This window comes from Purpureocillium lilacinum (genome assembly GCF_023168085.1).
Source record: "Purpureocillium lilacinum CBS 284.36 DNA, scaffold_1, whole genome shotgun sequence".
NCBI classification, from domain to species: Eukaryota; Fungi; Ascomycota; class Sordariomycetes; order Hypocreales; family Ophiocordycipitaceae; genus Purpureocillium; species Purpureocillium lilacinum.
Window position 1 is genome coordinate 2,375,263 of NW_027072111.1, and position 18,661 is coordinate 2,393,923.

General features: G+C 58.5%; 9 protein-coding genes across 9 annotated transcripts; 3 read left to right on the forward strand and 6 right to left on the reverse strand.

The window, feature by feature from the left end:
- Positions 1 to 333: 333 nt before the first annotated feature.
- Positions 334 to 840, forward strand: PLICBS_000438 (uncharacterized protein; the record flags this gene model as incomplete). The annotated part of the gene is made up of 1 exon (XM_018318565.1): positions 334 to 840. One exon carries the CDS (start codon positions 334 to 336, stop codon positions 838 to 840), a length of 507 nt encoding a protein of 168 aa, XP_018184090.1.
- Positions 841 to 1,069: 229 nt separating this feature from the next.
- PLICBS_000439 (uncharacterized protein) lies at positions 1,070 to 1,702 on the reverse strand (the record flags this gene model as incomplete). Its single annotated transcript, XM_018318564.1, has 1 exon — positions 1,070 to 1,702. One exon carries the CDS (start codon positions 1,700 to 1,702, stop codon positions 1,070 to 1,072), a length of 633 nt encoding a protein of 210 aa, XP_018184089.1.
- An 829-nt stretch (positions 1,703 to 2,531) lies between these two features.
- On the forward strand, positions 2,532 to 3,918 carry PLICBS_000440 (uncharacterized protein; the record flags this gene model as incomplete). The annotated part of the gene is made up of 3 exons (XM_018318563.1): positions 2,532 to 3,401; positions 3,475 to 3,822; positions 3,883 to 3,918. The coding sequence occupies 3 exons, from the start codon at positions 2,532 to 2,534 to the stop codon at positions 3,916 to 3,918; spliced, it is 1,254 nt and encodes a 417-aa protein (XP_018184088.1).
- A 674-nt stretch (positions 3,919 to 4,592) lies between these two features.
- On the forward strand, positions 4,593 to 5,336 carry PLICBS_000441 (uncharacterized protein; the record flags this gene model as incomplete). Its single annotated transcript, XM_018318562.2, has 3 exons — positions 4,593 to 4,662; positions 4,770 to 5,174; positions 5,254 to 5,336. The coding sequence occupies 3 exons, from the start codon at positions 4,593 to 4,595 to the stop codon at positions 5,334 to 5,336; spliced, it is 558 nt and encodes a 185-aa protein (XP_018184087.2).
- Positions 5,337 to 5,506: 170 nt separating this feature from the next.
- Positions 5,507 to 6,462, reverse strand: PLICBS_000442 (uncharacterized protein; the record flags this gene model as incomplete). The annotated part of the gene is made up of 2 exons (XM_065599602.1): positions 5,507 to 6,272; positions 6,323 to 6,462. 2 exons carry the CDS (start codon positions 6,460 to 6,462, stop codon positions 5,507 to 5,509), a joined length of 906 nt encoding a protein of 301 aa, XP_065455674.1.
- A 613-nt stretch (positions 6,463 to 7,075) lies between these two features.
- On the reverse strand, positions 7,076 to 8,227 carry PLICBS_000443 (uncharacterized protein; the record flags this gene model as incomplete). Its single annotated transcript, XM_018318560.2, has 3 exons — positions 7,076 to 7,551; positions 7,657 to 7,744; positions 7,820 to 8,227. The coding sequence occupies 3 exons, from the start codon at positions 8,225 to 8,227 to the stop codon at positions 7,076 to 7,078; spliced, it is 972 nt and encodes a 323-aa protein (XP_018184085.2).
- Positions 8,228 to 8,635: 408 nt separating this feature from the next.
- PLICBS_000444 (uncharacterized protein) lies at positions 8,636 to 12,996 on the reverse strand (the record flags this gene model as incomplete). The annotated part of the gene is made up of 2 exons (XM_065599603.1): positions 8,636 to 12,561; positions 12,615 to 12,996. The coding sequence occupies 2 exons, from the start codon at positions 12,994 to 12,996 to the stop codon at positions 8,636 to 8,638; spliced, it is 4,308 nt and encodes a 1,435-aa protein (XP_065455675.1).
- A 668-nt stretch (positions 12,997 to 13,664) lies between these two features.
- On the reverse strand, positions 13,665 to 15,245 carry PLICBS_000445 (cytoplasmic and mitochondrial histidine tRNA synthetase; the record flags this gene model as incomplete). The annotated part of the gene is made up of 3 exons (XM_018318558.2): positions 13,665 to 14,923; positions 14,987 to 15,072; positions 15,127 to 15,245. The coding sequence occupies 3 exons, from the start codon at positions 15,243 to 15,245 to the stop codon at positions 13,665 to 13,667; spliced, it is 1,464 nt and encodes a 487-aa protein (XP_018184083.2).
- An 801-nt stretch (positions 15,246 to 16,046) lies between these two features.
- On the reverse strand, positions 16,047 to 17,140 carry PLICBS_000446 (uncharacterized protein; the record flags this gene model as incomplete). The annotated part of the gene is made up of 2 exons (XM_018318556.2): positions 16,047 to 16,907; positions 16,973 to 17,140. The coding sequence occupies 2 exons, from the start codon at positions 17,138 to 17,140 to the stop codon at positions 16,047 to 16,049; spliced, it is 1,029 nt and encodes a 342-aa protein (XP_018184081.2).
- Between the last annotated feature and the right edge of the window lie 1,521 nt (positions 17,141 to 18,661).

Sequence of the window (18,661 nt, forward strand, 5' to 3'; positions counted from 1 at the left end):
TGTTTTCCAGTGTTGTGCAGAAGAAGCACTGTAGTGACAATATTCACCAGGAGCTCGAAGAAGGCCATTTATTCTATGATGCCAAAGCCATTGCAAAGTTGAGTTGCCGACATAGAGTTCGGATCATCATGCGACGTCTGGACTGAACGTTACAGTGCTGTGATTCACTGCAAATGCGGACATTGACGAGTTCACGTTCTTTGCGTAGGAGTATAAAGTTCCAGTCAGAAAGAACTTCGATCTATCTGGCCTTTCGTACCAGTTTGCATGCTCCCGCGGACGCTTTCGTGCCATTGCCATCGCCAACTTGCATCCGTTCGACAGCCCGACGCCATGTTTGCCTTTGCCACCGCCGCGGCACTCATCTCCCTGATGGGCATTGCCTTTGCGCAGCAAGACACCTTCGACTGCCCCTCCGACCTCAGCAGCGGCCAGTACGACTCCTACACGTACTTTGAGGTCTCTGGCCGGTGCTCTGATGCAGGCGTCGCGGATTATTGCTGCGTCACCTTCATGCGACCATCCTCACCCTTCCCCTGCCTTCCCGCGCCCGTCCCCTTCACGGCTAATGCACGCGACACGCTCGCTGCCGTGGTGGACGAACAAATAAAGAAGGACGGTCAGGACGAGACTTCCGAGATCAGCCATTTCAAGGCAAGCTTCCCAAAGGGCGTTTCTGCGATGCACAATCGCAACGTTGGCGCTGTCTGGGGGGTGGCCCTGGACGAATTCCGTGACAAGACCGGCATCAAGGATAGCTTTATACCTTCCAGGGCGTACTTGACAGCAAGGAAGAGCGGCGACTGGGAGGACACCATCATGGTGGATTTTCACTGTTGAAGAATGATTGCTTTGGCTTTGGGATTGCACTGCCGCAATCGCGCTCGAAGCTGGTATGGACTTGACAGGGCGCATCTGCTCGCGTCCTTGACAAACATGAACGTTGGCTGTAATAAGACGAGCATACTGGCACGCCTTAGCCGCCAAACAAGCAATAGAGGCAAACGAAACTGCCCATTGCTACCTTATGTCGCTCGTGCGACGATCCGACAGAACTGCCGTGTTGTTCTCACGTTCCGATTTCTATGAGATAAATGGCCTCTGATCCGCTGCCACCATGGGCCGCACTCAAGGTCGCCCTCAAGTAATACTCAATGAAGCCGCTCTCGAATTGCCCAGGGCCCGTCTCCTCCCGACCCCGCCAAGAGCTCGATGGCAGCGGGTGCGACGGAACGTAGCCGCTCTTATCCACTGGAACAAAGGGTGTAATGTCGGCCCTGCTCTCCTGGACATTGCCTGCTGCCGTCTGCCGTGGAATCGTGATTGAAAACGGCCACGAGCGGCCAATCGTCTGATCTTGCTTGTCTAGGTTGTCGATACGGTCTATGGACAAGCCCTCGACTGTCCGTGGAATGTCAAGCGGCCCGTCGTGGAGCTGGACACGTGTGTCGTCCGAGTTGACCAGACGGAAGGATGAGTGGTAGCTTCTCTGGCTCTCGCCGATGTGGTCGCTCCATTCCACCAATTTTGCGGCGGCGTTGCCCGTTAGATGTATCGTGATGGTGACACGGTCGGCGCCGACGGCCACGGGGACCTGGCGGACAACTCGGCCAGTGATGGTGTCGCCGGGCTTGTAGCTGGACTGCGGGTTGTCGACGTAGATGGCGAGGCCTTTGGTAGCAAAAGCGTGGGTCAAGGGCATGTCGACGGATGCTGCAATGCTGAGGGTACCAGTCTGAGAAATGAGTGACGATGGCTTGGTGATTGAGGAGGTTAGCGGGGTAGAAGTGGCATTTTGTCAATAACTGCTGCCTGTCGAGGCTGCGAAGAGCACACTACAGTGACTAGACGAGACCAGGATCTATGCTGTCGCCTACGTCTGCGCCACGCATCGAGCAACGGTGACTCTTCAACCAAAGCTGGAGCCTTGTACATTCGTCACTCTCAAGCAAACTCATTCCTCTTTTTTGGTGTTTTGGACAGATAACTCGGATTGGATCCAGCGTAACCGAGGTTGTGAGGCTGAACGGACTACGGGAGAATAATCAGCGGATCAATGCCGGAATCTCCGCCTAGCGGAGTTTGAGCACAGCAGCCACGCGACGACGACAACATCCGCAAACATCGCGATATCATGTTGTAGCCTGCTTCAAGCGGCACAACTTGAGCCCGACCTCATCGAAGTCGGGCATTGCGTTCATCCATGCCGACCACTTGTCACAGCTTGCGAGCGTGTCTTCGAATGAGCTGCCTTCACGTTGCTCGCCGAACCCAGTTCGTTTGGAGTTGCTTCAGATATTTTAAGCCATGTAGAGTGCTTTATGACCTGAGAATGGCACGTAATTACGATTTCCGATCGCGAGCCAGAGCGCGAGCCGTACCTTAAGTCCGCTGGACGACTTCAGGCGCTGTTCTCACCTTCGACTCAAGTGGTGAAGATAAATATGGCCTCTCCCAGCGTCTCGAGTACATTATCATCTTTTCTCAGGGTGGTATCCATAGAATCATAACATCCAATTCAGGGCATCACCATGGGCGACCTACATCTTGATCGGCCTTTGACGCTGCCATGCGGTCTCGCGTTGCAAAACCGCTTGGTCAAGGCAGCTACGACCGAGCAACTGGCCGATTGCGATGGCCTGCCAACCTCGACCCAATTCCACCGCCTCTACAGCGCCTGGGCCGACGGCGGATGGGGCCTAATGTTGACTGGCGCGGTCCAAGTCGACCAGCGTTACTACGGCGCGCGCGAGGACCTCGCCATGGACACCACCCGCGTGTCCGAGGAGAAGACGCTCGCCGCATACCGAAAGCTGGCCGAGAAGTGCAAAAGCAAAGGAACCCCAGCCATCTTACAGTTGAACCATCCCGGCCGACAGTCTCCCATCAGGGCAGGCAAGAGGAGCTACTTCGAAAAGACCATGGCGCCGAGCAGCGTCGCGATGGACTTTGGCTCGAGCCTCACACAAAGGACCCTAGCGTCCTTGATCTTTGGCACGCCGCGCGAGATGACGGTCCAAGACATCGAGGATGTTGTGCAGAGGTTCGCAAGCGCTGCGAGACTTGCCTCTCAAGCCGGCTTTGACGGCGTCCAGATCCACGCTGCGCACGGGTACCTGCTGGCGCAGTTCTTATCTGCAAAGACTAACCTTCGCACGGACAAGTACGGCGGAGGAGCAGCGCAGCGAGCCACCCTCGTCGTTGACATTATCCACGCAGTGCGCGCCGTCGTGCCACCCAACTTCTGCATCGGCGTCAAGCTCAACTCGGTGGACCACCAAGCGGCCGTGGACCCCGCGTCGTCGAGCGAGCTGCAGGACGTGCTCGAGCAAGCCAAGGCCATTGCCGCTGCAGGCGTGGATTTCATGGAAGTCAGCGGAGGGTCCTACGAGAATCCAGTTGTAAGTCACCCCTTCTGTACCGTTGTACATGTACCCTTGGCAAGATCAATGCCAGCTGATGGCTTGGCCGCAGTTTGTGGGAGACGGTCCCCAAGTCCACGAAAAGTCAGAAAAGACACTTGCACGCGAGGCCTTCTTCCTAGAGTTTGCCAAGGCCATCCGAAAAGCGTTGCCAACTACGGTGCTCATGGTAACGGGCGGCTTTCGCACGCGACGGGGCATGGAGGCAGCCATCGCCGAAGGCTCTTGCGACTTGGTCGGCTTGGCCAGACCAGCGATCCTGCGGCCGTCATTACCAAATGCCACGATCCTCAATCGCGATGTATCCGACGACGAGGCGCGGGTTGCGACCAAGCACATTGCCATACCCTGGATTGTCAAGTATCTGGGCGTCAAGGCCTTGGGCGCTGGCGTCGAGAGCGTAATGTTCCCCGACACCCATTTGTATGCGAATTTTGCTGACGCTGCCTTTCTTATCTAGTCTTGGTACTACGGGCAGATGAAAAGGATGAAGTAGACGGAAGACGGACGTTAGACCCCGTGTCGCTGCTGTTCGAGGCCTTTCAGTGTTTACCTACATGTAGGCTTACACCCTGTGACGTTCAAGCCGGAGGGCGTCATACAACCATGTGCGACGAGTAGTGACCCTAAGTCGTTCTTGCACCCAATCAATACAATCACTCGTGTAGAGTACAAGGTGCAGAAAGCACAATGCTGTTTTTGGTCAGTCCGTTCAGTGCTCGAATTCGCGGCGATCGGAGCGGGCACGACGGAGCGTGAAAGACCGGGTGTCCCAGCAGCCCCTTGCGTAAGTGAATGGCCGACGAACAAAGGCCTGCATGCCCAATCGAGTGCAGAACAATGCATGAACGGGAAAATGTAGACGAGCCTTGGATGCGCCACCATGTGAGATATTTATACGAAAGGGGACCCGCGTTGCGATCGTCTTGAGTGGTCAACTTCGGAAAGTCTCAGTCTCACAAACAATTCACACCCAAGACTGACAGGGGAGCCACACCAGCGACGACGAACCCCCGGACTTTTTCGATCTCACTCCACTCACCACAATCTCGCCTCTCATCCTCCAGCCCTCAACCTCGACTCAATCCGGGACTGTCCATTGTATTCCTGTCATCAATCCCCTCGCTGACATCATTTCAGCAGTCGCCATCGGCGGAAGCTCCCTTCGCGATGTCGTCAAAGTACCGCCGCGACTGGGCGTACCTGGGCATCATTTCGATCCAGCTCCTCGGCATGATCTGTGAGTCCCGGCCATCCGCCGTCGCCCAACGACGTCCGCACCACCCCCTCCTCACAGGCCAACATCTAAATCTCTATGACAAAGCTGTACTGACGCGCCATGACTAGTCCTTGACCTCGTCGCCTTCTACCCCAAGTTCCTCTACGCCCGGTCCTCCGCGCCGCTGCACTTCCTCATCGCCATCCGGCGCCTGTACATCCGCAAGACCGGCGACCCCTTCTTCAGCGTCACGCCCACCGCGGCGCCCCACTCCCCCTGGCTCCAGGCCTTCCTCTGGGTCGAGCTCTTCGTCCAGTTCCCCCTCGCCGTCTACCTCGTCTGGCGCCTGTCGTCGTCCCGCTGGCGCCGCACCTCCGTCTTTGTCGAGCTCGCCGCCCTTGTGTTTTCGTGCCTCACGTTTATGGGCTCCGTTGCGTGTTGCGCCGAGCTGTGGAGCATGAGCTTCATCAAGCTGTCGGCGAAGAAGAAGTCGTCGCTGTTTTGGTTTACATATCTCCCGTTCGCAATCATTCGTGAGGACCCCCCCTCCCTCGTTGCGCTGTCCGACAAGTCGAGTCAAGTCATTTGCGCTTAGATGCTAACTTCGACCAGCTGCCATCATCGCCGTGGACATGTACACGCGCATTCTTCTCCGCTTCCAGCGGCAAGAAGCACACAAGGCAAAGGCGTGGTGAAATTAGTTTGGTAAATTCCGCACCCACGGTAAAGATAGCTCATGTCATGCGCAGCAAATGATATCAATGTCTTCTATGCCAGGGTGTCCAGCACAATAGTCTTACAGAGCCAAACAACGCCGCAAAGTCATACATGTCGTCATAGATGCCCGGAACACTCCCTCCCTTACTCAGTCTATCCTCTTGGACGCGTAGCCCCAGCCGTTGCCCACGCCGTTGCCCAAGCCGTAGCCCAACGGCGTCGCTCCTCCGAGCGCCCTGTTCCTCAGCCTCCGCGGCAGCACCACGCCCATGGTGTACATGCCCGCCAGGCACACGCCCGCGCCAAACGACACCATGCTGTAGAAGACGGTGCTCGCGTAGACGTGGCCGCCCACGCCCTGCCACTCGACCTTGCCCTCCGTCTTGGGCAGCGCGGGCGTGGGGAACCAGCGCACGGAAAACTGCAGCGGCAGGGGGTCGCCGATGATGAGGCGCCGGCTCTGCGTGCCCTCCATGTGGCTCAGCGGGCTGGTGCTGTAGGCGACGCCCGAGTCGAGCACGCCGCTGTCGTGCGGGCGCAGGTGGTGCTTGGGCGTGCTGTGCAGCAGCACGTTCATGTGCGTGCTGATGTGCATGTGGCTCAGCTGCAGCGTGCCGGCGAGCGCGAAGACGAGCGGTATGTACTCCTGCTTGGGCGGGTCCTCGCCGACCACCTCGACGTGCCCATGAGGTCGAGCAGGCAGGCGACACGATAACGGCGCGTCGCTGTGGATGTAGAACTCGAGGAGGTGGAAGAAGGGGTCGGAGACGAAGGGGATCGTGCAGTTGACCTCGCCCTCGGTGCCGTAGTGGAACTCGAGCGGCTTGCCCGTCTCGTTGCAGAGGGGGAACGGGACCCATTGCAGCTGGTGGTTGGCGTCTTCGATGTGTTCGCCGGTTTCGCTGGAAGGTTCGCTGTAAGCAGACGGACGAAACGGGCGCAAGCGATGCGTAGGGAAACATACGAGCTGCGGTTCATGCACTCGACGTGGATGGGCGCGCCGTAATGGTACGACGGGAGGGTCTCGTCGCTCAGCGCCTGCGACGAGGCAACGGCGCCCGTCGACAGCGCGCCGAGCAGCGCGGCGGCATAGAGCGCAATCATGGCGTGCGATACAGCGGGCACTGAGCCAGCCTAAGACATGACGATGCTTGCGAGAAGATGGGATGAATCGAGTCTGTCGCGACAGGGAACTCGGAAGGAATTAGGTTTCCAAGGTTGGATGAGTGGATCACGTGGGGGGATTCGTCCCCTATATGCCCCCCTCTATATGCCCCCCTGACTTGACCTAGCTATAGGGGCTAGCCAGTGCTGAAGACACAGTATTGTCTCGTCAGGGGGCGTTTCGGGTTTGGCACATTCCAGACTTCCAGAACGACGACGCCATCTGTTGCGTTGCGAGATACGTAGCACTTTGCCTTGCGATGACGCCAGCAGCACCTTAAAGCCCGTCGATCAGCGGGTCCCCGAGCCTGCTACCCGTTCGACATGACGGACGGCAGCACTGACCATCGGTTCGGGGCCAAGCTTTTCTTTCGTGCGAGAAACAAGGGAAGTGTGTGAGCCAGGATACGCAGTAGTATTGGTGATAGTTCTCGCTACCAGCCTCAGACTTACAGACCTAGATTGGGAGCAGGTACAATATGTAGGTAAGATGTCTAACTCTATATGTGCCTGTTGTATCCCCAGCTGTTGTATATCCAAACTCAACACATCATCACTCCGTCACCTTGTCCACCACGCCCGTCATGCAAATCACCTCCCACTCCACGTCCCACCCCTCGCCGCCGCCGCCATACTTCTCCTCCAAGAACCCCCTCACCAGCCGCTCAACCTCCCTGTCGCCGTGCTCCGCCCGCAGCTCCTCCGGCCACCACGTGCCCGTGACCCAGGGCAGCATGCCGCCAAACGTGCGCAGCCACGCCTCGGCGCTCTCGACGCGGTACCGCCCCGGCACGACCCTCACCCGCACGTCGCGGAACCCCTGCGCCGCCAGGTGCGCCGCCACCCACTCGGCGTCGTACCACCGCCCGCTCGCGTGCACCTGCATCGGCATCTGCGCCGGCAGCGGCGCGTCAAACGGCATCGACGCGAAGGCGGCCCGCAGGTCCGGGAACCAGAACTTTTGCGCGTTGGATGATGGGAATGTGGTCGCGCCGAAGACGCCGCCGTGCTTGAGCACTCTCTTGACGTCTGTGCGTTGTCATCAGTCTGCTGGACTTTCATACTTCGTACTGATATATAGTTTGTGGCTTCATGTGTGAAGACGGGGTGGCGATGGCAAGGGAGGCGGCTCACCTGCAAGAACAGCATCCGGCTTGGGTATCAGATGCAAGCCCAGCGTGATAGCCACATGCGTAAACTCATCCGCCGGCAGTCCCGTATCCTACAGCAAGAAGTCATTGTCAGCCCTGCCCGCCCCTGTAGACAAACATCCAAGGGGGGAAACTTCAACACTCACCATCGCATCCGCGACCCTCGCCTCGGCATTCACCCACCCCTCCTCCTCAATCCTCCGCCTCGCAATGTCCACCAACCCCTGCGAACTATCCGCACACACGAAGCGACTCCTTGCGAGCACCTCCCTGCCCTCTGCCGTCCTCCGCAGCGCCTCCTGCACCTCGCGCGTAAACACGCCCGGTCCGCACGCGCTGTCCAGCAGACGGATCGGCTGCCTCGCATGTACCTCGTCCGCCGCCGCCGACGAGAGGCCCATCTGCTCCAGCAGCGGCGCCGCCAGCCCGCCCATCATGCTGCCCGACGTGCGCGCCCGCTGGCGCTCCTCCGCCGCGCTCGTGCGCGAGCCCGCGCTGTGGTAGTGCTTCGAGAGCCGCTCGGCCGCGGCCTCGATGCTCACGCTGGTCGCCATTGTCCTCGTGGTGCGATGTAGAAAGCCGGATGATGGGCGATATCTAACGATGAGTCTGGTGCGGATTATCATGCTAGCCCGAGTGCTCGCTCTGCTACTGGATATCTTCACGCTGGTCTAAATACCACATCAAGTGTCCGAAAAGTCGCCGTAATGATGACTCGGCGCTATGGCCAAACGAACCTTGATAGCTCGTTTTGACAAACCCATTGTCTCAAACGCCCGCGGGGCGATGATCCGAGCTCCCAGATCAGCGGGAGCGACGAAATCCAGATCAAACGCATTCACTGTTCCCTCGCCATTATGCTATGTGCAAGACTTGTACATCATGACCCTACCTTGACGCCCCGTCAACGTCCCGGATTCCCGACTTCCTTACACCAAAAACGAAGGCATCGCTCGCCCATTCTACATGAATCTCAGGCTACCCGTGGGCACCCGCTCAATCAACCCAGAGACCTCCCTGCGCAGCGTCCTCAACACCCGTCTGATATCGGCCAGGTCCGCGCCGCCGTTGTTGCTCCCCTGTCCGGGGGGTGGCAGCGCGGCTTCGCACCGCGCCAGCAGTTCGCCAACCCAGGGTCCGATGGATCCTCCTTTGGCCGCGCCGCCGCGGCGTCGCACGTCCGACACCCAGTTGTTGACTACATAGACGATGATCTCGATGATGCGATTCCTGACCATGCCGCTGAATCCATAATCCTGCGTGTCGAAAATGTTCTCCAGCACCCTCACGATCATGTCATGAGACACGCCGAGCGACAGGAATAGTTGCACGGGCCACGTTGGGTCTGCGCCAATGGTCGCATCCTGCTGATACGCAACCGCATAGCGGCACAGCTCCGGTAGGAGCGTCTGGATGGGGAACACGAAACTATCGAGAGACGTGTGGTGAGCAATGTTTTGGATCTTGCTCGTCACCGCCTCATACGGCATAGGTGGTGAAGGCTGCCCAGCGGCAACATTCTCCAGCATCGCCGTCACCTCGTCGTGTGTTTGTTGAATGAGGTTGCTCCACGTTCCAGAGATTGTCGTCGGGTTGCGATAGTTAGCCGTGTGGTAGATGAGTAGACACAGGTCGTAGTACCCGGCCTGATCAGCATAGTCGTTGAAAAGCTTCGCTTTGTTAGCACGCGTGAATCCACCATCACTAGAGGGAACGTCATGTACCTCTGACAGATCCAGAACCTTGCCGTCAAGGGCCTGTTCAATCTCTCGTTTCCGATCGGGATCGATCCTCTCGTCCACCTTCAATCTGCCGAGCAAGTCGTCCTGGATGTTCGCAATCTCAAGCAGGTCGGTCACTGCGTGGTTGAGCATCTGCTGCTGCTGCCGGCTTACGCCCACGGTAGCCACGTTGGCGTTGGCCTTGGCCAAGCTCAGCAGCCGGATTCGGTCCTTGATGCCGAGAGCAAAGTCCGAGTTGGCAAGCTCGGCTTGGACCTCGGCGGCGTCAAAGAATCGACTCCGGTTGGTGTAGAAGCGACACAAAAGATCCGCGTGCTCCACGTTAGTAGCGGCCAGGCGTTGCAGGAAGGTGATGACATGAGGCGAGTCAATGGCCAGGATGCGGTCCGTCCAGCCTTGCTGGATATACCACTCGTAGAGATCAAAGTGGAAGACCTCGTCGTCTGAGCCGTTTACCACGTCGTAAGCTTCCAGCTTCTTGGTCGCAATGACCGTGAGCTTCCCGTCGATCAACTCGGGCTCCTTGCTCGACGCCATATCCAGGTCCCGCAGCACGTCGTGGATCAGGTCGTAGCATCGCTTTCTCTTCTCGAAGGCGATGCCTCTAGGGTCATTGGTGGGCTTACCATCGTTGACCCACTGCAGTGCCGTGTTTCCTCTGTCCGACTCTCTAGCGACCACCAGGCAGAGTTGAATGGCCCCGGCGTAGTACTTCAAGTTGATGTACTGAGCGACAGCAGTCTGCAGGTTCGCAAAGGTCAGGCTGCCGGCCACCCTTTCGAACAACTTGAGGCTCTCGTGTAGCAGACTTCTCGATAGATTCGTGCTGAGGGGCTGCTCCGATGCCCGCTTGAGCTGCTCCTGGGCCTTGAAGATGACCACATCATCGGGGCTGCAGAAGCTGCCGCAGCGCCGTCGCAGCGCGTCCGCCACAGTCTCGACATTCGATCCACTTTCAATGTTGCGGTTGACGATGGCCTTGACCAGCAGCTTAGCAAGGTCCTTGCCGTCGGCTTGCGAGAAAAGCTTCTCGTAGGTAAGGTCTTTGAGTTGTTGGCGTGCGGTCTCGTCCAGGCGGACGAAAATGTCGGACACGCGCTCATCAAACATCATCAGCACGAAGGAGATGCCCTCCGATATGCTCTCCATCAGCTTTTGCAGCGCATAGAGCGCTTGATGCTCAGCTTGTAGGGCCACCTCCTCCTGTCTGCTAGCCACTCGCTGGAGGTCCGACGGGCCGGACATGCCTTGGATCAATCCTCGATTGGAATCGATAAACTTTCGCAGTCGCTCAAGGTTCTCTTGCGTCGAAACAAGTTTGCGGATGGGGACGACCGAGTCGATCACAATGCCGCCTGCGGGAGACACTCCGCTCTTGATAACCGGGGCCTTCCAAAGCTTACGGATGAGGCGAGAAAGATAGAGAGCCAGGGCGTCGTGGCGAGACGACAGTCTGACGGAGTCGGTGGTCAGCGCGATCCCGTCCGTCTCCGTAATGGTAGGCTGGCCACCGAAATCGACAAAGAGCCCCCTTGCTCGGTCTTGCGTGGCCTGATCGATCGCCCTGGCTGCACCCGGTCGACCGTCTCCGCCTTGGCCACAGGCCACAGCCAGAGCCGTCGAAACGGTCTCAACGCGGCCGTACAGCTGAATGAGACGACGCGTGATGACATCCAGAGCTTCATCGCCTGGCGCATCACGGATGGCCGCGGCGAAGGTGTCCACCAGGCGGCGTCGCCGGATGACATGAATACCGGTGTTGGTGAGAACGGCAAACTCGCTCGGGGGTTCATCAAACTGAACCGCCAGCTCGTTGCCAAATCCGAGAGGTTGCTGTGCGGCTGCGAAAGGCTTGGTGATGAGCCCGACAGCCTCGGCACGGCTTCCAATATCTATCCAACTGGCCTGCTCGAAGTAGCGGAGTGGCGTTGTCGGCGAAGTTCGCTTGATCCGTCCAGTCTCCGGCCCTGAGACAAACAGGGTGTCCACGTTGGCATCGCTCGTACTGCTTACGAAGTCCAGGAAGAACCCTGGTGCGAAGCGAGCTCCTTGCCTGCTTCCAAGCAACATGACCGACTCCAGGTCGACAACAGACTCGGAGCCAGGTTGTCCCGGTTGGGCGAGCTGGCTGATCCGTCGCGGGTTTGCGCTAGGCGGGAACTTGATAAACTGAACCTGCATGCTCTGGGGCGCCATGTTCGACTGGGACCCGTAGAGGTAGCTGGACGCGCTCGTTGCACTAAAGAAAAGCCGGCAGCCAGTGTCGGTCAGAGCCATGAGGTGCAGCTTCGACGCCTCCTGCTTCGCAATGGTGCTGATGGAGACAATGTTCATGCGGTCGCTGAGAAGCTTTGACTGTGTAATCATGTGCGCTATGTCCCGCAGGCAGTACACCTTTTCCTTCTCAATCACCTTGTTGAGCCGGTCGGGAGCTTCCATATGGTACGTCCGTATCGTCGATTTGCTGGAGAGGGTGTAGACGAGTCTCCGTGAATCGTCAATGACAATCTGCACCAGGTGCTCGGGCGCTTTCGTCCCCCAGAATGATGACTGGAGAGACACAACAGACGACCAACCCGGGTTTGTGTGGTTGATCTTGCCACAGCGGTTCGAGAACCACTTCTCCTCAGACTGGTAATACAGCTCGTTGATATCGATGTCTGTGCTGCCACCGAAGAAAATTCGCCCGTCGGCAGATCCAGAAATGATTCGTACGTCGACGCCTCGGAGAGGCAGCGTGAGCTTTGTCTGGTATAGAGCCACAGACTTGGTGCCTGCGGGCGTGTCTGTCGCAGAGACTCCAAGAAGGATCATCTCAGACGATGTGGCGACCACGAGAATGTGGGTGATTGTGTTGACAAAGATGCCAGGTTTCGGGGGCACCAGGGCCACGGCGTTAATGGTGTGCGGTTGGTCCTCGAAGCCGATGAGCTCCGGGTCGGGGTGAGTGTAGTCCCAGAGGAACAGCGAGTTGTCGATGACTACCCAGGCATGGTTGATCTCGGCGAAGAGGCCCATCAGGGTCTGGAGTTCGCCCGCGTTATAATGATCGAAGACTTGATTCGGAATAGGGTACATCTGCGTTTTATGGAAGGGGGCCCAAGCAGAGTCAGGTCCCGGAAGCTCGTAGTCCGACGAAGCGCCTTCTGCGTCGAGAATTAGCGAAGCCACTCACTTAACCTCCCGAGAATATACTTACGTCTGCAATACGAATCCAGGTCGGGAAAGCTCTCATCCAGCTGCAAGAACGCATTGATGGCCTTGGCCGCCTTGACCACCGGCGGAGCATTCTCAGCACGGGGCGGTGGAAGTGGCGTCATGGCCACCAGATTCGGTTGACTGGAGCCAGCCTGTGTTATGGCCGTCGAGGCGCCAGGCGGAGCGTTCGTCGAGGGAGGCGCCAGCGGACCGGGGGGCGCTGAGTTCGCAGGTATCCCAGAGCCTGCATGCGTCTCTTCGGAGACGGGGAAGAGCTGTCGTCGTACAGGGTCGTTGCTGGGCTGGAATCTCGAGGCGAGGGCCGGCGTGTTCATGAACGCGCCAGGCACCGGCCGCACCGGCGTAGTCTGCGGAAACGACATGTCGGGCAACGCTTTTGTCTATCGCTGTTACCCAGAAATGGGCGTGCGCTGTGTGAGGTCGGTCGCCTAGCCCGAGGTCGATGGAAGAAACGGCACGCGCTGGCGGCGCTGCATGAAGCCAGCCAGCACGGCGAAACCAATCGTCGTCGATGAGGTCTCGAAGCTTGAATCGATCGCGGTGCCTGCTGTGGATGTCGCGGCGCGCGTGCGTTGGCCCGTTCAGCCGTGTCGCGAAGCTAAACGAGGGGAAAGGGATGTTGGTGATGGTGCGGTAAACAGGTTCAGAGGTGCGTGAGGCCGAAGCTGGGGAGGCTGGAACCAGCTTGGATTTTTCGCGACAGGGCCGGGGGCGATGGCGCTAAGCCTGTTTGGGTGACAACGCCCCAAACGTGCGCGACAGTGCAGACTCGAGAGCTCGCTGCACGGCATTGACCGAGAACAATCGGCTTCTCGTCTTCAATAGCTTTGCAAAATCTTGCTATCGTCGGACCATTGATGCATTTCTTAACGATTGAAGCAAAGAGGCGTGAGACACACTTCAATTGGTGGGCAAAATTAACACAGGTCGCCAACAGACACAGGCAGGCCATGAGCTACAAATTAAATGCATGCCAAGATCCCGTGCCGTCTATAACTTTCTCTTTAAGTTTTGGTTGTCTCAAAATCGTCTACAGCAACAGCTTCTTAACCTCCTCTGCCAGATCATCCAAGCTCACCAGCTTGCCTCTGTTGTCCTCATCGCCCGATGCCTTGCCCTGTCCGCCCTGGCCGAGCTGCTTCAACCGCACCTGCCCAGCCGCGAGCTCATCCTGGCCGAGGATGATGCCCAGCGGCACATCCCTGTCCTCGGCAGCCTTGAACTGCTGGGGCAGCTTCGGCTTGACTTTCGGCGAATACTCGGCGCGGATGCCGGCCTTCCACAGCTTGCTGGCCACCGACATGCGCTCTGGCAGCAGGCCATTGAACTCCCTGCCACCGAAGGCCATGACGTACACATCGGTGGTGCGTGTCTTAGCGGCGTTTTCCCTCTCGCGCCTGGCCTTGAGGATGGTGAAGATGCGGTCGACACCGAACGAGATGCCGACGCAGGGAATCGTCTTCTTTCCGTACATGCCCACCAGGTTGTCGTAGCGGCCACCAGCCGCTATGCTGCCGACCTGGTTCGCTGGGTCATCCTTCTTGAGCTTCTTCTTGCCAGCCGTCCCATCCTCCTTGGGAGGAAGATTGATGACCTCGTAGATCAGGCCCGTGTAGTAGTCCAGACCACGGGCCAGGGAGAGATCGAATGTGATCTTGTCCGACACCTCCATGGCGTCCAGGTAGGTGCCAAGCAGGGCCATGTCGTCGACACCAGCCTTGACGGTCTCATTGGCAATGAGCTGCTCGTTTCCTCGGATGTACTCCACCATCTGGGAAACAGTACCCTTGTTCAGCACGTACTCACCAATCCGGTCTGCGACCTCCTCGGCAAGCCCCTTCTCCTCGACCATCTCCTTCTTGACCTCTGGCCACGCCATCTTGTCCAGCTTGTCGACGGCAGAGCTAATGGTACGGGTCTTTTCCGCCGGCACGCCAGCAACGGCAAACATGCCGTCGAGGATCTTGCGGTGGTTGAGCTTGATGGTGATGCCAAGGTCGAGCGCCTCGAAGACCTCCACGATGATGCGCAGAATCTCAGCGTCGGGGATCATGGGGTCGTAGACACCAGCGATGTCGAAATCGCACTGGTGGAATTCGCGATACCGGCCACGGGCAATCGCCGGCTGGTCGCGACGGTAGACCTTGGCGAGGTGGTAACGCTTGATCTGCTGGACGTTGTTCATGGCCAGCCAGCGGGCGAACGGAACCGTCAGGTCGTATCGCAGGGAGCAGATCTCGCCACCTTGGTCGCCCAGGTCATACACGAGACGCTGGTCCTCGCCATATTCTACAGGCTTGTTAGTCTATGCTTGCGTGGTCGAGACGGGCGAGCGGCGCGAGGGAGACGTACTGCCGGCGAGAATCTCCTTGAGCTCAAAGACGGGGGTATCGAGGGGGCTGCCGCCGTGGCGCTTGAAGATGTCGGTGATTGACTTGCTGGAGGCTTGTCAGCACTGGATCATGGCCTGTCTCCTCGATGGCAACTCGTACAAGACCTCGTCCCGCAGGAGCATGTCCTCGCCGGCCCAATCACGCGTGCCCTTGGGCGTCTTGAGCGTGACGCCGCCACCGGACTTCTTGCCCTCCTTTCCTCCCTCTTGGGCCGCCATTGTGTCTTCTTGGTCCTGCTGCGCGGGGTCGAACGCGAGGGGTGATGTCTGTAGGAATCGCGATGTCGCAAAGTTTCTTCGGATAGGGAGCGGCAGTGGTTTCGAAAGGGAGAGGCCAGGGCGTGCGACGGCGGCTCGAATCAACGCGGGACGGATCTTGCTAATCACAAACAGCATGCCTGGGCAAGCTCGTCACACGGGATAGAGGGAAAAGAGGGTCGTCGACTTTGTGCGCTTTTTGGCACTTGAGTCATCGCCAACTGTGCAGCAAACCGGGCGCCTGAGTGGGGTGGAGGGTGGGTGGGCAGCAGTGCCGGCGCTGGCGTTGGGCGCTTCCAGGTTTGGTGGGTGGCGCCAGTTGCTGCCCGTGGTGGCCTGGGACACCAACTTTTTCTCAGAGCAGCCTCCGGCATCGCGTTAATCCGCCCACCTCAGGAGACGGGGAGCATCATTTGCGACAGGTCAACAAGCGGGTTGAGGCCAGACTCGGGGAACGTGGCGATCAGCTCGAAGATCCCTCTTCTTTTCAATTGCTGAATTGCAAATCCATACCCATTCATGGTCCCCATTTCACAAGCCGTTCGGGTAGCACGCCCAAACCCCACGAACTAGACGTCGTATCATCTTTGCTGCTTTTACCCCATTACTCCATCCGTCGGTAGAATACATGGTCCTCTGACATGGCAGAAGCCTCTCTCTCATGGCTTCAGCCCTTCCTGCGCTCTGGTCGAAACTCCAACTCCTGCTCAAGTCGCCGTCTCAATTGTTCTCATCGTGACACCTCAGGGCTGCGCAAGACGCTTACTGCTTCTTGGCCTCGCGCTCCCGCTTGCGCAGGGCCCTCTTGCGGATGTCAACGTGCATCTTCTTGTTGTACCAGATGGTGATCGGGCTATTGACACCGGGAACGTTCTCGATAAGCCACAGCATAACGGCGTGGCTCCACCAGGGGGTGTAAGTGTTGGGCGCGGTCTGGTAGCCTCCAAGACCAATCTTGCCCAGGGCCGACTTGACAAAGTTGCGCGCGTTGGGGATGAGCAGGCTGGGGCGGCGGACCTTGCTCATGGCCGTAGTGACGAGGTGGCTCAGGACCAGGTAGACGTCAACGTGGTCGTCAGCCAGCTCAGAAGCGAGGGCATTGCTCCACTGCTGGAGGAAGGCCTTGCTGCCCGAGTACGTGGCCAGGTACGGGGTGGGGGTCCAGCCGCCAAAGGAGCCCATGGTCAGGATCAGGCCGTGCTTGCGCGCCTTCAGCACGGGGGCGACGATCTGGGTGACCTTGAGCGTGCCGATGCAGTTGATTGTGACAATGTTCTCCAGCTCCTCCTTGGGCGTCTCGATGAAGGACACGGGGATGCTGTGGCTCTGGCCGACATTGTTGATGAGCACCGCAATGTCCAGGCCGCGGATCAGCTCGCGCAGCAGGTCGTAGTCGCGGTCGTCATTCTTGGCAAAGTCCATGGCCAGCGTCTTGACCTGCAGGCCCTTGCCGGGGTATTTCTGCTCGATCTCCTTGGCGAGGGTGTCGAGCTTGGACTGGGTTCGCGAGACGAGGACGAGGTTGAAGCCCTTGGCGGCGAGCTGCATCGCGTACTCCTTGCCGAGGCCGTCCGAGGCGCCCGTGACGACGGCCCAGGAGCCGGCGCGGCCATACCTGCGAAGCTGCACGGAAACGCGTTAGCAAACGCTCCCTCCGGTCGTCTCCGTTCTGCAGATCGAGCACGCACAGGGTGGCCAACAAAGACGAAGGCGCTGAGGAGGAGCGACAGGTAGCTCAGGAGCTTGGACCCGAGGTACAGGGCGCCGATGGCAGCAAAGCCCAATTGGACCTGCTCCGGCACGGGAGGGATCTGGCGTATGTAGCCCAGGGCTTTCTGCACGAGCGGATGATCCATTGTGACGGGGGCGGGCGACGCGGCAGAGAGACGGCGGTCGATGATGATGATGTTTGGTGGGAGGGCGTCTCGAGGAAACCCGGAGGGTCGGCGGGCGGCAATCCTCGCCTCAACAATCTGCAGCTGACAGGGAGTTAGTTGGGCGCACCCGCTGGGCTAAAAAGGTGCCGCGGCAGCACCACCGCTGAAGGGACCTGACTAGCACCGTTTGGGCCACTGACACGAGCTTCACCTTCTCGGGCACGTCATTTTTCTCAACTCCAGCCGACTCTTTCAACCCGCCGGCTGTTCTTCCAGGTGCACATTGCAAGCCGCTCACTTGACTTGTGAAAATCTTGTTGGAATCCATTAAGAGGAGTGCTATTCGTAGAGCCAACTTTTGCCAGTTGTAGAGCCCTGCTACATTTTTTTTTCTCTGCCGCGCCCTACCCCCATGCTGCCCCAGTCATATTTTATTGCGCATGGGACGACAGTGGCGCGCTACCTACATATTAGTATTGCTGCCGTTGCTATCGCTGCTGCCGTTGCTATCGCTGCTGTCGTTGCTGTCGTTGCTGTCGTTGCTGTCGTTGCTGTCGTTCCTGTCGTTGCTGTCGTTGCTGTCGCTGCTGTCGTTGCTGTCGCTGCTGTCGTTGCTGTCGCTGCTGTCGTTGCTGTCGCTGCTGTCGTTGGTCTCGCTGCTCTCGTTGCTCTCGTTGCTTTCGTTGCTATTGCTCCTATGGGCTCTACAACTAGCAAGCTCTACAAATAGCACTCCTCTCCATTAAAAGCTCCCTTCCCGCCTCAGTATCAACAGAACCTCGGTGGGCTACAAACCTCCGTTTTCATCGGGACTCGGCCCAACTAATGTACAGTCTTTGATTCACATCCATGGATGCCACTGCTCCCCGCCGCCTCACCTCCGTCGTCCTCCAGATTGCTTCTTTCCCCGCGCTCCACATGTCAACAGCGCTGCATAGCATTGTCAGTAGATGTTCCTGAGCGGGTTCGCGTTCGCTCCAGCAGAGCCGCCGATGTATTGAGCCATCAGCCTTGCCAGCTCTTCCTCCATCAGGATCGGCGGGTCGCCATCTGGTGGTTCCGATCCATGATGGTCTCCTTGACGTGCTTCGTACCATTGTCGAACCTCCCCACCTTCCAGTCCCCATATGGACACATTCCTCACGCGTTGTGCCTTCATTCGCCCCCGAAGAATGTCCAAAGCGACCGCCCAGGAGCCACTATCGAGCTGCACGTCTCGCATGAGCAGCGCCTCCAAGATCCCCCGTCCCAGTCCACGGCAAAGCTGTTGAAACTCATGCGAGTGAAACGAGACTCCCTGAAGGACAAGGGCCCTCAGCAGTGGCCATCGAGCCGGGGCGATCGCTCTCCCGATTTGGTGCCATCGGTTTCTGGTGACTCCATCGTCGCCAGTGGTGCCCAGGCCCTCCAGCTCAAGTCGCACGATTTCTAACCTGGAGCCAGATAGCATGGCAGCAAAAAAATCATCGACATGCGTCCTTTCTTGCTCTTGGATCAGGC